Genomic DNA, 17338 nt, shown 5'->3' with positions numbered 1-17338 from the left:
GATGCAGCCAGTCAAGAAGCTCTCGACAGTGCAGCTGTAGAACTTTTTGAGGATCTGAGGGCCCATGCCAAATCTTTGTAGTCAATGAACAGCATTCTCACGTAGGTGTGCCTTTTGTCCAAGTGTGAAAGGGCAGTGTGGAGTGTAATAGAGATTGCGTCATCTGTGGAACTGCTGGGGCGGTATGTACATTTGAGTGGTTCCAGGTTGTCTGGGATGATAGTGTTGATGTGAGCCCCCTTCAAACGATTTCATAGCTACAAATCAAATTGCGTGGTCACATACACGTGTTTAGCAGATGTTATTGCGGGTGTAGCGAAATGCTAGTGCTTCTAGTTCCGACTAGGGTTGCAAAGGGTCGGAAGTTTTCCATGGGAAGTTAAGTCCTGGAATTTTGGGAATTTTGCTTAAATTCTTCCCCAAAAAATTGCTTACAACAGTGAACCTTTTTTGTGGGATACACAAAGGCAATTCTAGGTCTTGTGACATATTTTGGTTAAACTATCCGCAATTCAATGGAATTGCAACCCTCTGCATGAACAGTGCATTTTTCCATCACATGTACAGCTGATTCTCAAGATCTTCCACACTAATGAGATGCTATTGAGCCCACACTACTACACTGTCTGAGCCAAGGACTACATGATTTCTGGTAAGTTTTGATTACAATACTGGGTGGGGTGAATAGTAGTAGCCTACAGCAAAGTGTGTTTAAATAATTTCTAACTTATTAACAATTTCTGCTAGTTAGTTTTTTCTACCATTTATCTGTGCAAGGAATTGTATTATTATAATTTTTTTACAATTTATTTTTCTAATCTTTACAGGAAAATGCCACGTAGAAGCAGCTAATGTAGAAGGAAAAGCTGTGTACATTTGCAAATACTGTGCAAAATCTTATGTGATGAATGCAACAAAGAGGCAGAGTCATCTGGCCAAGTGCATGAAGTTCACTCAGTGCCCCCAACAAGCAACCTCTGACAAAAGTCCCTCTACTACTATTTGACGTGAAAATGATGAATCAGACACCTTATTTATAACAACAGCTCATGGTCCTCCTGGAATCACTCAATGGAGGAATGTAGTCAGAGAAATGCTGATGAATGTCTTGCTCGAGCTGTTTATGCAACTGATTCACCTCTGATGCTCACAGGCAATGTGTATTGGAAGAGATTTCTGAATGTTCTTTGCCCAGCATACACCCCTCCAACCAGACATGCTTTATCTACTCATTTGCTGGATGCAGAGTTCAAGTGAAGGTCAAGCAAATCATAGAGAAAGCAGACTGTTTTGCAATCATCTCTGATGGGTGGTCGAATGTTCGTGGGCAAGGAATAATGAACTACATCATCTCCACCCCTCAACCAGTATTCTACAAGAGCACAGATACAAGGGACAACAGACACACCGGTCTCTGCATTGCAGATGAGCTGGAGGCAGTTATCAATGACCTTGGATCACAGGAGGAATTTCCACTGGTTAGAGACAATGCTGCGAACATGAAGGCTGCTTGGTCTAAAGTGGAGGAGTCCTACCCTCACATCACACCCATTGGCTGTGCTGCTCATGCATTGAATTTGCTCCTCAAGGACACCATGGCACTAAAAACAATGGATACACTCTTCAAGAGAGCCAAGGAAATGGTTAGGTATGTGAAGGGTCATCAAGTTATAGCAGCAATCTACCTCACCAAGCAAAGTGAGAAGAATAAGAGCACCACATTGAAGCTGCCCAGCAACACCCGTTGGGGTGATGATGTCATCATGTTTGACAGTCTCCTGAAGGGGAAGGAGTCTCCCAAGAAATCTGTCTGTCGATATGGACATGCCCATCAAGAGGATCCTCCTGGATTATATATTTTGGGAGAGAGTGGTAAGCAGCCTGAAACTCCTGAAACCTATAGCAGTAGCCATTGCACAGATTGAGGGAGGGAATGCCATTCTGATGTTCAGACTCTGCTTGCAGATGTAAGAGAAGAAATCCACACTGCCCTGCCCACCTCACTGTTGCTCCAAGCAGAGGAAACTGCAGTTCTGAAATGCATCATAAAGCATGAAGACTTCTGCCTGAAGCCCATACACACTGCAGCGTACATGTTGGACCCCAAGTATGCTGGCTAGAGCATCCTGTCTGGTGCAGAGATCAACAAGGCTTATGGTGTCATCAGTACTGTGTCTCGCCACCTTGTCCTGGATGAGGGCAAGGTTCTTGGCAGTCTGGTGAAGTACACTTCCAAGGGCTTTGGGATGGAGATGCAATATGGCAGTCGTGCCAACATATCTCATCAGCCACCTGGTGGAAGGGACTTTGGATCTGAGGCTCTTTCCCCTGTTGCCTCCATCATCAAATCAAAGTTTATTTATCACGTGCGCCAAATACAACAGGTGTAGACCTTACAGTGAAATGCTTACTTACAGTCTCTAACCAATAGTGCAAAAAAGGTGTTAGGTGAATAATAGGTAAGTAAAGAAATAAAACAACAGTAAAAAGACAGGCTATATACAGTAGCGAAGCTATAAAAGTAGCGAGGCTACATACAGACACCGGTTAGTCAGGCTGATTGAGGTAGTATGTACATGTAGATATGGTTAAATATGGTTAAAGTGACTATGTATATATGATGAACAGAGAGTAGCAGTAGCATAAAAGAGGGGTTGGCGGGGGGTGGATGGCGGGACACAATGCAGATAGCCCTGTTAGCCAATGTGCGGGAGCAATTGAGGTAGTATGTACATGAATGTATAGTTAAAGTGACTATGCATATATGATAAACAGAGAGTAGCAGCAACATAAAAAGAGGGTTTGAGGGGGGTTGGGGGGACACACAATGCAAATAGTCCAGGTAGCCATTTGATTACCTGTTCAGGAGTCTTATGGCTTGGGGGTAAACACTTGAGAAGCCTTTTTGTCCTTGACTTGGCACTCCGGTACCGCTTGCCATGCAGTAGTAGAGATGACAGTCTATGACTGGAGTGGCTGGGGTCTTTGACAATTTTTAGGGCCTTCCTCTGACACAGCCTGGTGTAGAGATCCTGGATGGCAGGCAGCTTAGCCCCAGTGATGTACTGTAGTGCCTTGCGGTCAGAGGCCGAGCAATTGCCAGGCAGTGATGCAACCAGTCAGGATGCTCTCGATGTTGCAGCTGTAGAACCTTTTGAGGATCTCAGGACCCATGTCAAATCTTTTTAGTTTCCTGAGGGGGAATAGGCTTTGTCGTGCCCTTTTCACAACTGTCTTGGTGTGTTTGGACCATTCTCGTTTGTTGTTGATGTGGACACCGAGGAACTTGAAGCTCTCAACCTGCTCCACTACAGTCCCGTCGATGAGAATGGGGGCGTGCTCGGTCCTCCTTTTCCTGTCGTCCACAATCATCTCCTTAGTCTTGGCTACGTTGAGGGATAGGTTGTTATTCTGGCACCACACGGCCGTCTCTGACCTTCTCCCTATACGCTGTCTCGTCGTTGTCTGTAATCAGGCCTACCACTGTTGTGTCGTCTGCAAACTTAATGATGGTGTGGGAGTCGTGCCTGGCCATGCAGTCATGGGTGAACAGGGAGTACAGGAGGGGACTGAGCACGCACCCCTGTGGAGCTCCAGTGTTGAGGATCAGCGTGGCAGATGTGTTGCTACCTACCCTCACCACCTGAGGGCGGCCCGTCAGGAAGTCCAGGATCCAGTTGCAGAGGGAGGTGTTTAGTCCCAGGATCCTTAGTTTAGTGATGAGCTTTGAGGGTACTATGGTGCTGAGCTGTAGTCAATGAATAGCATTCTCATGTAGGTGTTCCTTTTGTCCAGGTGGGAAAGGGCAGTGTGGAGTGCAATAGAGATTGCATCATCTGTGGATCTGTTTGGGCGGTATGCAAATTGGAGTGGGTCTAGGGTTTCTGGGATAATGGTGTTGATGTGAGACATTACCAACCTTTCAAAGCACTTCATGGCTACAGACGTGAGTGCTATGGGTCTGTAGTCATTTAAATCAAATCAAATTTTATTAGTCACATACACATGGTTAGCAGATGTTAATGCGAGTGTAGCGAAATGCTTGTGCTTCTAGTTCCGACAATGCAGTAATAACAACAAGTAATCTAACCTAACAATTCCACAGCTACTACCTTATACACGCAAGTGTAAAGGGATAAAGAATATGTACATAAAGATATATGAATGAGTGATGGTACAGAACGGCATAGGCAAGATGCAGTGCATGGTATAGAGTACGGTATATACCTATGAGATGAGTACTGTAGGGTATGTAAACATAAAGTGGCATAGTATAAAGTGGCTAGTGGTCCATGTATTACATAAGATGGCAAGATGCAGTAGATGATAGAGTACAGTATATACATATACATAAGAGATGTGTAATGTAGGGTATGTAAACATTATATTAGGTGGCATTGTTTAAAGTGGCCGGTGGTACGTTTTTACATAATTTCCATCAATTCCCATTTTTAAAGTGGCTGGAGTTGAGTCAGAATGTTGGCAGCGGCCGCTAAATGTTAGTGGTGGCTGTTTAACAGTCTGATGGCCTTGAGATAGAAGCTGTTTTTCAGTCTCTCGGTCCCTGCATTGATGCACCTGTACTGACCTCGCCTTCTGGATGATAGCGGGGTGAACAGGCAGTGGCTTGGGTGGTTGTTGTCCTTGATGATCTTTATGGCCTTCCTGTGACATCGGGTGGTGTAGGTGTCCTGGAGGGCAGGTAGTTTGCCCCGGGTGATGCGCTCTGCAGACCTCACTACCCTCTGGAGAGCCTTACGGTTGTGGGCGGAGCAGTTGCCGTACCAGGCGGTGATACAGCCCGACAGGATGCTCTCGATTGTGCATCTGTAGAAGTTTGTGAGTGCTTTTGGTGACAAGCCGAATTTCTTCAGCCTCCTGAGGTTGAAGAGGCGCTGCTGCCTTAGGCAGGTTGCCTTTGTGTTCTTGGGCACAGGGACTATGGCGGTCTGCTTGTAACATGTTGGTATTACAGACTCAATCAGGGACATTGAAATGTCAGTGAAGACACCTGCCAGTTGGTCAGCACATGCCCAGAGCACACGTCCTGGTAATCCATCTTGCCCCGCAGCCTTGTGTATGTTGACCTGTTTAAAGGTCTTATTTACGTCGGCTACGGATTGCCTTATCACACAGTCGTCTGGAACAGCTGATGCTCTCATGCATGCCTCAGTGTTGCTTGCCTCGAAGCGAGCATAGAAGTGATTTAGCTCATCTGGTACGCTCGTGTCACTGGGCAGCTCACAGCTGTGCTTCCTTTTGTAGACTGTAATAGTTTGCAAGCCCTGCGACATAAGACGAGCGTCGGAGCCGGTGTAGTATGATTCAATCTTAGCCCTGTATTGACGCTTTGCCTGTTTGATGGTTTGTCGCAGGGCATAGCAGGATTTCTTGTAAGCTTCCGGGTTAGAGTCCCGCACCTTGAAAGCTGCAGCTCTGCCCTTTAGCTCAGTGCGAATGTTGCCTGTAATCCATGGCTTCTGGTTGGGGTATGTGCGTACGGTCACTGAGGGGACGACGTCCTCGATGCACTTATTGATAAAGCCAGTGACTGATGTGGTGTACTCCTCAATGCCATCAGAAGAATCCCGGAACATGTTCCAGTCTGTGATAGCAAAACAGTCCTGTAGTTTAGCATCTGCTTCATCTGACCACTTTTTTACAGACCGAGTCACTGGTGCTTCCTGCTTTAATTTTTGCTTTTAAGCAGGAATCAGGATGATAGAGTTGTGGTCGGAATTACCAATGGAGGGCGAGGGAGAGCTTTGTACTCGTCTCTGTGTGTGGAGTACAGGTGATCTAGAATTTTTTCCCCTCTGGTTGCACATTTAACATGTTGATAGAGATTTGGTAGAACTGATTTAAGTTTCCCTGTATTAAAGTCTCCGGCCACTAGGAGCACCGTCTCTGGGTGAGCGGTTTCCTGTTTGCTTATTTCCTTATACAGCTGACTCAGTGAGGTCTTAGTACCAGCATCTGTCTGTGGTGGTAAATAAACAGCCACGAAAAGTATAGCTGAAAACTCACTGGTCAAGTAGTGTGGCCTGCAATTTATCACAATATACTCTACTTCAGGCGAGCACAATCTAAAGACTTCCTTAGAATTCGTGCACCAGCTGTTGTTTACAAATATGCACAGACCCCCCCCCCCCCCCCCGTTTTACCGGATTGTGCTGTACTATCTTTCCGGTGCAGCGTATATCCCTCTAGCTGAATAGCCATGTCGTCATTCAGCCACGATTCCGTGAAACATAGGATATTACAGTTTTTGATGTCCCTTTGGTAGGATATTTGTGATCGTACCTCGTCTAATTTATTGTCCAATGATTGCACGTTGGCGAGTAGTATTGATGGTAACGGCAGCTTTCCCAGTCGCCTTCGCCGGGTCCTCACCAGGCATCCGGCTCTCTGTCCTCTGTACCTGCGTCGTTTCCTCTTGCAAATAACGGAGATGTCGGTCCTGTGGGGTGTTTGGAGAATGTCTTGTGCGTCGTCTTTGTTGTAGAAACAATCTTTGTCTAATCCGAGGTGAGCGACCGCTGTCCTGATATCCAGAAGCTCTTTTTTCGCTGTAAGATACGGTTGCAGAAACATCATGTACAAAAGTTACAAATAACGTGAAAAAAAACACATAATAGCACAATTGGTTGGGCGCCCGTAAAACTGCTGCCATTTCTTTCGGCGCCATTTTTAATATAACCAAATCCCAACATCAGCCGCCTCAGAACGCAACTGGTCCTTGTTTGGGAACACACACACCACGCAACAGGCTGACCAATACAAGGGTTGAAAAATTGGTGGCCATCTGGGCAAATTTGAGGCTTTTTGAGCCTGACAACCAGCCATCCTCAACAAGGTTGGAAAGTGACAGTGAAGATGAGGGCTCAGAGTCTGATGTTCAATAGGTGGACATTGAGGAGGTCCACGGAGAAGACATGGAAGCCTGAGAGGAAGACAACCAAAGCTTTAGTTTCTAGACTATCATTTTATGTTGAAAACGTTTTTGGGAGATGCGATGGATCATTGGGGATCATTCAACATTCCCTTTTGTTGTTCAGTGAAATGATCCCATGTGAAGAGTCAACTCATTTAATTCATTTAGTTCAATTTCGTACATTTTTATTTTATTTTCATTTCTATTGGAATGATTTAATTATTTGCAATTGTCTACTTATGATAAGGTAAAATGTTTATGTTTCTGTCTCCGTATGTTATGGTAAATATATCCAATGTAAAAAACATCTACATTTACATTTACATTTACATTTAAGTCATTTAGCAGACGCTCTTATCCAGAGCGACTTACAAAAAATTGGAAAGTTCATACATATTCAACCTGGTCCCCCCGTGGGAATTGAACCCTGGTCCCCCAGTGGGAATTGAACCCACAACCCTGGCGTTGCAAGCGCCATGCTCTACCAACTGAGCCACACGGGACCATTTAAATGATATTAATTTGCATATATGTCTGTTAATTCACATATTTTCCCGTTAATTCCCATGGAAAGTTTCCATCTCTGAATATTCCCCAAAATGTGCAACCCTAGTTCCGACAGTGCAGCAATATCTAACAAGTAATATCTAACCATTTCACAACATGTACCCAATACACACAATTCTAAGTAAATGAATGGAATTGAGAATATATAATTATATGGACGACAATGTTAGAGGGGCATAGACTAAGAGCGATGGGTAACGATGCTTCGTGGGTGACTGTTGTTGATGTGTGCAGAGGGTCCCTGGTTCGCGTTTGCACATTGGCAATGGAGAAATGCTCACTAACAGGGATGTAAACACATTTTTGCACAACATTTGAGAGAAATATGATTATTGTGCATATGGAAAAATGCTGGGGTCTTATTTCAGCTCATGAAACATGGGACCAACACTTTACATTTTGTGTTTATTTGTGGTCATTGTAATCTACAGCTTATTATGAGGTATTCTACCTCAGGTGAGCAGAACCTCGAATCTTCCTAAATATTAGAGATCGCGCACCAGACTTTGTTAACAAAGAGACACACACCTGCCTTTGAGTTTACGAGACGCTGTGGTTCTGTCCTGCGGATGCATAGAAAAAACAGCTAGATTTATATCAACCATGTCCCCGTTCAGCCACGACTCTGAAGCACAGGATATGACAGATCTTCACGTCCAGTTGATAGGATTGTCTCAAATGGATCTCGTCCAGTTTGTTCTCCAGTGATTGTACGTTCGCCAGTGTAACAGAGGGTAGAGGAGGTTTATTTACTCGTCGCCGTGGTTTCATTGAAGTCGAATTCTTCATCCAAATCTCTATTCTGATTTCCAGGTGCTCTTTTCGGTCATAGGAAACAATGGCAGAAACATTATGTCCAAAAAGAAATACACAAAATAACATAATTGGTCAGGAGCCCGTAAAATGGATGCTACACATCCCAGCACCGTTCTCTCTTACCTGACTAATGGATACATGCTCTATAGTTGAGCAGTCCATGATGAAGCCAAATCACATTTCACATAAAACTCTCTGGTTCCTTACCTATCTCTTGTACTGTATGAATCATCATCCTCCAGGAAAGCAATAATACTTTTTCAATTTCTCTTAAAGCCTGTGTACATAATCGTGGGAACAAAAGGTCAGGACCAACACAATTATTCCAATCGGAGGCAATTACCATTATGCCGAAAATACACTGACACGGAAACACATGTATTGTGTTAATTACAGGGCGGTTTTAGAGCGTTATCACTGATGAATTGGACCGGTGATTAATGAAATTACGTTTTAATTGATGACAGATTATCACACTGTTTATCCTCTGTCCTTGTCTAATCGTTCAGTCAGTCATTTGTAGTTGGCTGCTGGCATGCAGGGTAAGTGGCTCTACAGGGCCACTAGAAATGATAGGCATACAGCTAGACCCATCTACCTTTCTGTTTTCTTGCTGATAAGGTGGTATTGCAGGGGACATTTGCGTGTCAAACCTATTTTATTTCTTGATTGAGTCACTATGCTGTTTACTAGTATTGTTTCTCTGACTGTCCTCAAGATTCCCTGTCTCGGCCCAGTCTCTGTTCTGCTACGGTCACCACTGATCTTGAACATGAACTCTCTAGCTGACTAGGTCCTCCAACTCTGTTCCCTTGTAAAACTGTCTGTATCGAGACTAACTTCCGTTGTTAAACTGTGTGTGGTTTCCCCCTCCAGACAATGCAGCCGAGAGATGCTACAGGTTCTCCGACTGCGTTAGCTGCACTGCCAACACCAACGGCTGCCAGTGGTGTGAAGACAAGAAGTGCATCTCTGCCTCCAACAACTGCACTGTGGTGAGTCTGCCTACAGGGGGCGGAAGTGAGACAGCACAATCACAGCTAAACTAGTCAATAAATGGCACAGCATGAATAGTCAGGTAGCCTAAAGCTTGCCTTCTCATACGTCACCACTTAACTGTTGTTGTAGCCAAGTCAATATCTCCCCTGCTTGGCTAACAGTGTCAGTTAGCCTAATGCTTGCCCCTGCTGTCTCCTCTATGTGTGTCTGTAGCTGACCCTGGAGCTAGCGCAGCAGCATAGAGGTCCTCTGTCCCTGGCCCCTCCCCCTTCCATGCTGTCTGATCACCAGCTCTCTGTGTGGAAGCAAGGGGCCAAGAGGATGGGACATGTGGGTATTCCATACTGTTGCAGGGGCTTTGCTATTAATGTCAAACCATCCTTTTCTGTTCTGCCAAAGCACAAATTGCAGCTTTACATTACCTCAACACTGTGAAGCAAATTCACTATAATAATAACAATGTTGACGTTTGTTACTTGTATTCTTTCTTCCCAGTCTGTGAGGAACTTCACCAAATGCCATGTGAGGAATGAACAGATCTGCAGCAAGCTGGTCAACTGTAAGAGTTGCTCCCTCAACCTCAACTGTCAATGGGAGCTCCAGCAACAGGAGTGCCATGCCATCCCTGGTGAGAAAGAACATACACACACACAAATGTCTTCCAAAATCTCCAAACAAGCAAGAACTCAACTGACTACCTGTTTGACAGCTATAATCAAGTTTGATTGATTGGAGAACTTGTGTCAATGTTTGATGCATTATGAACTAGGGCTGGGACTTGCCTGGGACCTCACAATAGGATATTATCACAATACTTAATTGCTGATACGATGCGTATTGCGGTTCTCACGTTTCTAAACTCAACAAAAAAAGAAACGTCCTCTCACTGTCAACTGCGTTTATTTTCAGCAAACTTAACATGTGCAAAAATTTGTCTGAACATGAGATTCAACAACTGAGACATAAACTGAACAAGTTCCAAAGACATGTGACTAACAGAAATTGAATAATGTGTCCCTGAACAAAGGGGGGAGTCAAAATCAAAAGTAACAGTCGTTATCTGGTGTGGCCACCAGCTGCATTAAGTACTGCTTGCTGTGAGATGTTACCCCACCAAGGCACTTGCAAGTTCCTGGACATTTCTGGGAGGAATGGCCCTAGCCCTCACCCTCCAATCCAACAGGTCCCAGACATGCTCAATAGGATTGAGATCCGGGCTCTTCGCTGGCCATGGCAGAACACTAACATTCCTGTCTTGCAGGAAATCACGCACACATCCAGCAGTATGGCTTGTGGCATTGTCATGCTGGAGGGTCATGTCAGGATGAGCCTGCAGGAAGGGTACCATGTGAGGGAAGGAGGATGTCTTCCTTGTAACGCATAGAGTTGAGATTGCCTGCAATGACAACAAGCTCAGTCCGATGATGCAGTGACACACCGTCCAGACCAGACGGACCCTCCACCTCCAAATCGATCTCGCTCCAGAGTACAGGTCTCGGTGTAACGCTCATTTCTTCGACGATAAATGCAAATCCGACCATCACCCCTGGTGAGACAAAACCGCGACTCGTCAGTGAAGAGCACTTTTTGCCAGTCCTGTCTGGTCCAGCGACGGTGGGTTTGTGCCCATAGGCGACTTTGTTGACAGTGATGTCTGGTGAGGACCTGCCTTACAACAGGCCTACAAGCCCTCAGGCCAGCCTCTCAGCCTATTGCGGACAGTCTGAGAACTGATGGAGGGATTGAGCGTTCCCGGTTCCTGGCCGGGGTTGGGGTAGCCAGGAGGACAGCATGGCCAGCAGTAGAGAAATGCTTATTGAAATGTTTGATTATCGTGGATTTATCGGTGGTGACCGTGTTACCTAGCCTCAGTGCAGTAGGTAGCTGGGAGGAGGTGCTCTTGTTCTCCATGGACTTTACAGTGTCCCAAAATATTTTGTAGTTAAAGCTACAGGATGCAAATTTCTGTTTAAAAAAGCTAGCTTTGCTTTCCTGACTGACTGTGTGTATTGGTTCCTGACTTCCCTGAACAGTTGCAAATCGCGGGGACTATTCGATGCTATTGCAGTCCGCCACAGGATGTTTTTGTGCTGGTCAAGGGCAGTCAGGTCTGGAGTGAACCAAGGGCTATATCTGTTCTTAGTTCTACATTTTTCGAAAGGTGCATGCTTAATTAAGGTGGTGAGGAAATTACTTTTAAAGAACGACCAGGCATGCTCTACTGACGGGATGAGGTCAATGTCCTTCCAGGATACCCGGGCCAGGTCGATTAGAAAGGCCTGCTCGCAGAAGTGTTTTAGGGAGCGATTGACAGTGATGAGGGGTGGTCGTTTGACCGCGGACCCATAGCGGATGCAGGCAATGAGGCAGTGATCGCTGAGATCCTGATTGAACACAGCAGAGGTGTATTTGGAGGGCAAGTTGGTTAGGATGATATGAGGGTGCCCATGTTTACGGATTTACGGTGGTACCTGGTGGTTTCTTTGATAATTTGTGTGAGATTGAGGGCATCTAGCTTAGATTGTAGGACTGCTGGGGTGTTAAGCATATCCCAGTTTAGGTCACCTAACAGAACGAACTCTGTTAGGTAGATGGGGGGCAATCAATTCACATATGGTGTCCAGGGCACAGCTGGGAGCTGAGGGGGGACTATAACAGGCAGCAACAGTGAGAGACTTATTTCTGGAGAGATTAATTTTATGTATGTACTCTATATATACATACACGCACACAACTGGGTATACATAACAATGAACAGACCTGTATACACACATGCACTACATATGGATGTGCACACAAGAAAATACACACAAGCACCACTACACACCTCCAAATACAGTCCATCCACAAATGCACTCTCCTCTTCAGACCGTGGCCGGGAAGCAGGCCAATTATAATTCTTTACTTGATGTTATGAAAATGGAGCCTCAGCTGACTCACAAATGAGAGCCCAGTAAGTCAGTGTGAGCTTCAGCTAGCTATTTAGCTGTCAGTAGAGTAGACCATAACGCATGTTTGCTGGCAGCTTTATCTAAACCTTCTGGGTCTGTTTAATCAGACCAGTTTAACACACTGAGGACACTTGCGGTCTTAGAGACCCCACGTTTCTGCTCTCCATCTCTGAGAGGCGTGTTGACGAGATCATCTTGCTACTTTACCATTGGACGGACCACTGATTGCATTTTTTTTCTTCTGCCCTGTAGTGTGCCTCCAGGAAACTTCTTAATTCTATAAGGTCAATTTGACATGAAATTAAACGATGTAGGAAGAGTGTGTGCGTGTGTGCATATACTACTTTACCAAAAGTATGTGGACACGTGATGTTGGAAGATGTTGGAACATTGCTTCAGGGATTTGCTTCTATTCAGCCACAAGCATTAGTGAGGTCAGGCACTGATGTTGGGCGATCAGGCCTGGCTTGCAGTCGGCATTCCAATTCATCACAAAGGTGTTCGACAGGGTTGAGGTCAGGGCTCTGTGCAGGCCAGTCAAGTTCTTCCACACCAATCTCGACAAACCATTTCTGTATGTACTTCGCTTTGTGAACGGGGGCATTGTCATGCTGAAACAGGAAAGGGCCTTCCCCAAACTGTTCCATCAAAGTTGGAAGCACAGAATCATCTAGAATGTCATTGTATGCTGTAGCGCTGAGATTTCTCTTCACTGGAGCTAAGGGGCCTAGCCCGAACCATGATAAACAGCCCCAGACCCATTTTTGCTCCTCCACCAAACTTTACAGCGGGCACTATGCATTCGGGCAGGTAGCGTTCTTCTGTCATCTGCCAAAACCACCTGCAAGTTCCCAGACATTTCTGGGGGGAATGGCCCTAGCCTTCACCCTCCTATCCAACAGGTCCCAGAAGTGCTCAATGGGATTGAGATCCGGGCTTTTCGCTGGCCATGGCAGAACACTGACATTCCTGTCTTGCAGGAAATCATGCACAGATCGAGCAGTATGGCTGGTGGCATTGTCATGCTGGAGGGTCATGTCAGGAGGAGCCTGAAGGAAGGGTACCACGTGGGGGAGATGGATGTCTTCCCTGTAACGCACAGCGTTGAGATTGCCTGCAATGACAACAAGCTCAGTCCGATGATGCTGTGACACACCGCCCCAGTCCAGGACGAACCCTCCAAATCGATCCCGCTCCAGAGCACAGGCCTCGGTGTAACACTCATTCCTTCGACGATAAACGCGAATCCGACCATCACCCCTGGTGAGAAAACCGCGACTCATCAGTGAAGAGCACTATTGCGGACAGTCTGAGCACTGATGGAGGGATTGTGCGTTCCTGGTGTAACTTGGGCAGTTGTTGTTGCCATCCTGTACCTGTCCCGCAGGTGTGATGTTCGGATGAACCGATCCTGTGCAGGTGTTGTTACACGTGGTCTGCCACTGCGAGGACGATCAGCTGTCCGCCCCGTCTCTTTGTAGCTCAGTCTTAGGTGTCTCACAGTACGGACATTGCAATTTATTGCCCTGACCACATCTGCAGTCCTCATGCCTCCTTGCAGCATGCCTAAGGCACGTTCACGCAGGGAACCTGGGCATCTTTCTTTTGGTGTTTTTCAGAGTCAGTAGAAAGGCCTCTTTAGTGTAAGTTTTCATAACTGTGACCATAATTGCCTACCGTCTGTAAGCTGTTAGTGTCTTAACGACCGTTGCACAGGTGCATTTTCATTAATTGTTTATGGTTCATTGAACAAGCATGGGAAACAGTGTTTAAACCCTTTACAATGAAGATCGTTGAAGTTATTTGGATTTTACGAATTATCTTTGAAAGACCGTACTGAAAAAGGTATGTTTCTTTTTTTGCTGTGTGTGTGTGTGTGTGTGTGTGTGTGTGTGTGTGTGTGTGTATATATATGTGGATTGCAAATTTAGCCTGACCTTTGGCTTCAATGTAAAGTTATGAGTGATTAGCACAATAGTGCTGCAATGTTGATCTGTGTATTGTTCTAAAGACTGTAACTCTAGCCAAGTGTTTGAATTCTTCACTACTGCTCTGTAGTTAGTCATCTTTTCAATAGCCTTTTATGGAAAAAAGAGATTCTTTCTCAGTCTGATGAAAAACATATGATGGTATCCATTATCCAAACTATGAATGTAATCAGCGCAAGTCTCCGAAATAAGCAGAACAATTGTTGTGATGAAACTGGAGTTGTTTTTCCTTTTAATCTCTGCAAATTGTTGTTTTAATAAAGGTCTCGTCAGGCGTCCATGTACTTCCTCCCACTGTTTAACGTGTCTGTATGCTGGTGCTGGACAGACACATACTTGTGTATTCCTGCAGGGTGGTCGATGCACTCCTCTTTGAAGAATTGTCCATCATTCTGTATCTTTTTCTCAACTGACTGACATTGCCTGATTTCACACCAGGAAATACTTGTCAGTCAACCTCACTTTTATATTTAAGCAATAAGGCATGAGGGGCTGTGGTATATGGCCAATATACCACGGCTAAGGGCTGTTCTTAAACACGACGCAACGCGGCGTGCCTGGATACAGCCCTTAGCCGTGGTATATTGGCCATATACCACAAATGCTCGAGGTGCCTTATTGCTATTATAAGCTGGTTATCAACGTAATTAGAGCAGTAAAAATACATGTGCTGTCATACCCGTGGTCAGCCAATCAGCATTCAGGGCTCGAACCACCCAGTTCTAATTAACAATATATCAGTGTGCTGTGAGTTGCATATCAAATCCAGTTGATATGAGGGGTATTGAGGCCAGGAGCAGATCTATGCACTATTCATTTGTGTGGGCCAGCACAGTCAGAAGCCTGGGTGTAAAGTACTGCTCTGTCCACAGCTCAGCTCTGTGGAGAAGGCTGGCACCATGTAGGGGAGGCATGCCTGAGGATCAACTCCAGCAGGGAGAGCTATGACAACGCCCAGCACTACTGTAAGAACCTGGACGGGAACATAGCCTCCCTCACCACCCCCAAGCAGGTGGACTTTATACTGGACGAGCTGCAGAAGTACCAGCTACAGGAGAAGGTAAGGGAAACGCCTCGGTTTAAAACGGTGTGTTGTTTTGAACGTTGTCCTTCATAAAGTTCTGTCTTGAGGAATGTCTTTTTCCCAAGTCGAATGCCTAAGGAATTGCCATGACAGTGGAACTTCTATTACCCCATGATGATCTGAAGCCAAACACATTGACCACGTCTCTTAGCTTATTTACTGACGAGTCAGTCCACACGTAATCCATTGGATATAGGGCCAACACTGAGATTTCTGTGATCCCAACCTAACTTTTTGTATTTATTTTGTCAAGAGTCACACTTCCTGTTTAAATGCCCACCACACATGTTGGCTTTTCCACTGATTGTGCTGTCAGAACTGAGAAGGATATGCAGGAGCAAGTATTTGACTGGTGTTATTAATTGAATGGAGCTCGAGGATCTCTCTCGATGGTTTTAGGGTGTTTAATGTTTCTGCTCTTTGAATATTAACACTGTTCTTAATAATAAAGCTCACCTTTGATGTTTTAAGATGCAGAGGCAACAGGAAGGAGTTTATGCTCTCCATGGCTACAATAATCAGTTTTCTTTTCATCCAAGCAATTCATTCTTTTTTTGGCCCAGTCGGCCTGTAAAAGAGGATTTGAATTAAAGTGCATTTTCAGAGTACAGCAACAAGTTTTTCAGGATTTGAATCCTGGCGGTCTCCCTTGGTTACTCAAGTAAATGTTCACTGTGTGATAGATCATAGCAGGTGTTACCGGCTAATTAACAATTTACACTGCTCAAAAAATAAAGGGAACACTTAAACAACACAATGTAACTCCAAGTCAATCACACTTCTGTGAAATCAAACTGTCCACTTAGGAAGCAACACTGATTGACAATAAATTTCACATGCTGTTGTGCAAATGGAATAGACAAAAGGTGGAAATTATAGGCAATTAGCAAGACACCCCCAATAAAGGAATGGTTCTGCAGGTGGTGACCACAGACCACTTCTCAGTTCCTATGCTTCCTGGCTGATGTTTTGGTCACTTTTGAATGCTGGCGGTGCTTTCACTCTAGTGGTAGCATGAGACGGAGTCTACAACCCACACAAGTGGCTCAGGTAGTGCAGTTCATCCAGGATGGCACATCAATGCGAGCTGTGGCAAAAAGGTTTGCTGTGTCTGTCAGCGTAGTGTCCAGAGCATGGAGGCGCTACCATGAGACAGGCCAGTACATCAGGAGACGTGGAGGAGGCCGTAGGAGGGCAACAACCCAGCAGCAGGACCGCTACCTCTGCCTTTGTGCAAGGAGGTGCACTGCCAGAGCCCCGCAAAATGACCTCCAGCAGGCCACAAATGTGCATGTGTCAGCATATGGTCTCACAAGGGGTCTGAGGATCTCATCTCGGTACCTAATGGCAGTCAGGCTACCTCTGGCGAGCACATGGAGGGCTGTGCGGCCCCACAAAGAAATGCCACCCCACACCATGACTGACCCACCGCCAAACCGGTCATGCTGGAGGATGTTGCAGGCAGCAGAACGTTCTCCACGGCGTCTCCAGACTCTGTCACGTCTGTCACATGTGCTCATGTGCTCAGTGTGAACCTGCTTTCATCTGTGAAGAGCACAGGGCACCAGTGGCAAATTTGCCAATCTTTGTGTTCTCTGGCAAATGCCAAACGTCCTGCACGGTGTTGGGCTGTAAGCACAACCCCCACCTGTGGACGTCGGGCCCTCATACCACCCTCATGGAGTCTGTTTCTGACCGTTTGAGCAGACACATGCACATTTGTGGCCTGCTGGAGGTCATTTTGCAGGGCTCTGGCAGTGCACCTCCTTGCACAAATGCAGAGGTAGCGGTCCTGCTGCTGGGTTGTTGCCCTCCTACGGCCTCCTCCACATCTCCTGATGTACTGGCCTGTCTCCTGGTAGCGCCTCAATGCTCTGGACACTACGCTGACAGACACAGCAAACCTTTTTGCCACAGCTCGCATTGATGTGCCATCCTGGATGAGCTGCACTACCTGAGCCACTTGTGTGGGTTGTAGACTCCGTCTCATGCTACCACT

General features: G+C 45.8%; 1 protein-coding gene across 2 annotated transcripts in view; it reads left to right on the top strand.

Moving 5' to 3' along the window:
* LOC129836447 (attractin-like protein 1) overlaps window positions 1–17338 on the top strand; it is a 331683-nt gene that overhangs the window by 84521 nt on the left and 229824 nt on the right. Inside the window, exons 13-16 of one of the 2 annotated variants that reach the window (XM_055902622.1) lie at window positions 9194–9312; window positions 9530–9646; window positions 9812–9944; window positions 15128–15315. In XM_055902622.1, coding sequence (XP_055758597.1) covers window positions 9194–9312; window positions 9530–9646; window positions 9812–9944; window positions 15128–15315 — 557 coding nt within the window. The remainder of the gene's footprint in view (window positions 1–9193; window positions 9313–9529; window positions 9647–9811; window positions 9945–15127; window positions 15316–17338) is intronic. The other variant, XM_055902623.1, reaches the window with a different exon arrangement.

The sequence above is a fragment of the Salvelinus fontinalis genome, chromosome 37 (assembly GCF_029448725.1).
Source record: "Salvelinus fontinalis isolate EN_2023a chromosome 37, ASM2944872v1, whole genome shotgun sequence".
In the NCBI taxonomy this organism is placed as follows: domain Eukaryota; kingdom Metazoa; phylum Chordata; class Actinopteri; order Salmoniformes; family Salmonidae; genus Salvelinus; species Salvelinus fontinalis.
Note: the sequence above shows the minus strand (reverse complement) of the source record. Positions and strands in the feature narration are given on the sequence as shown.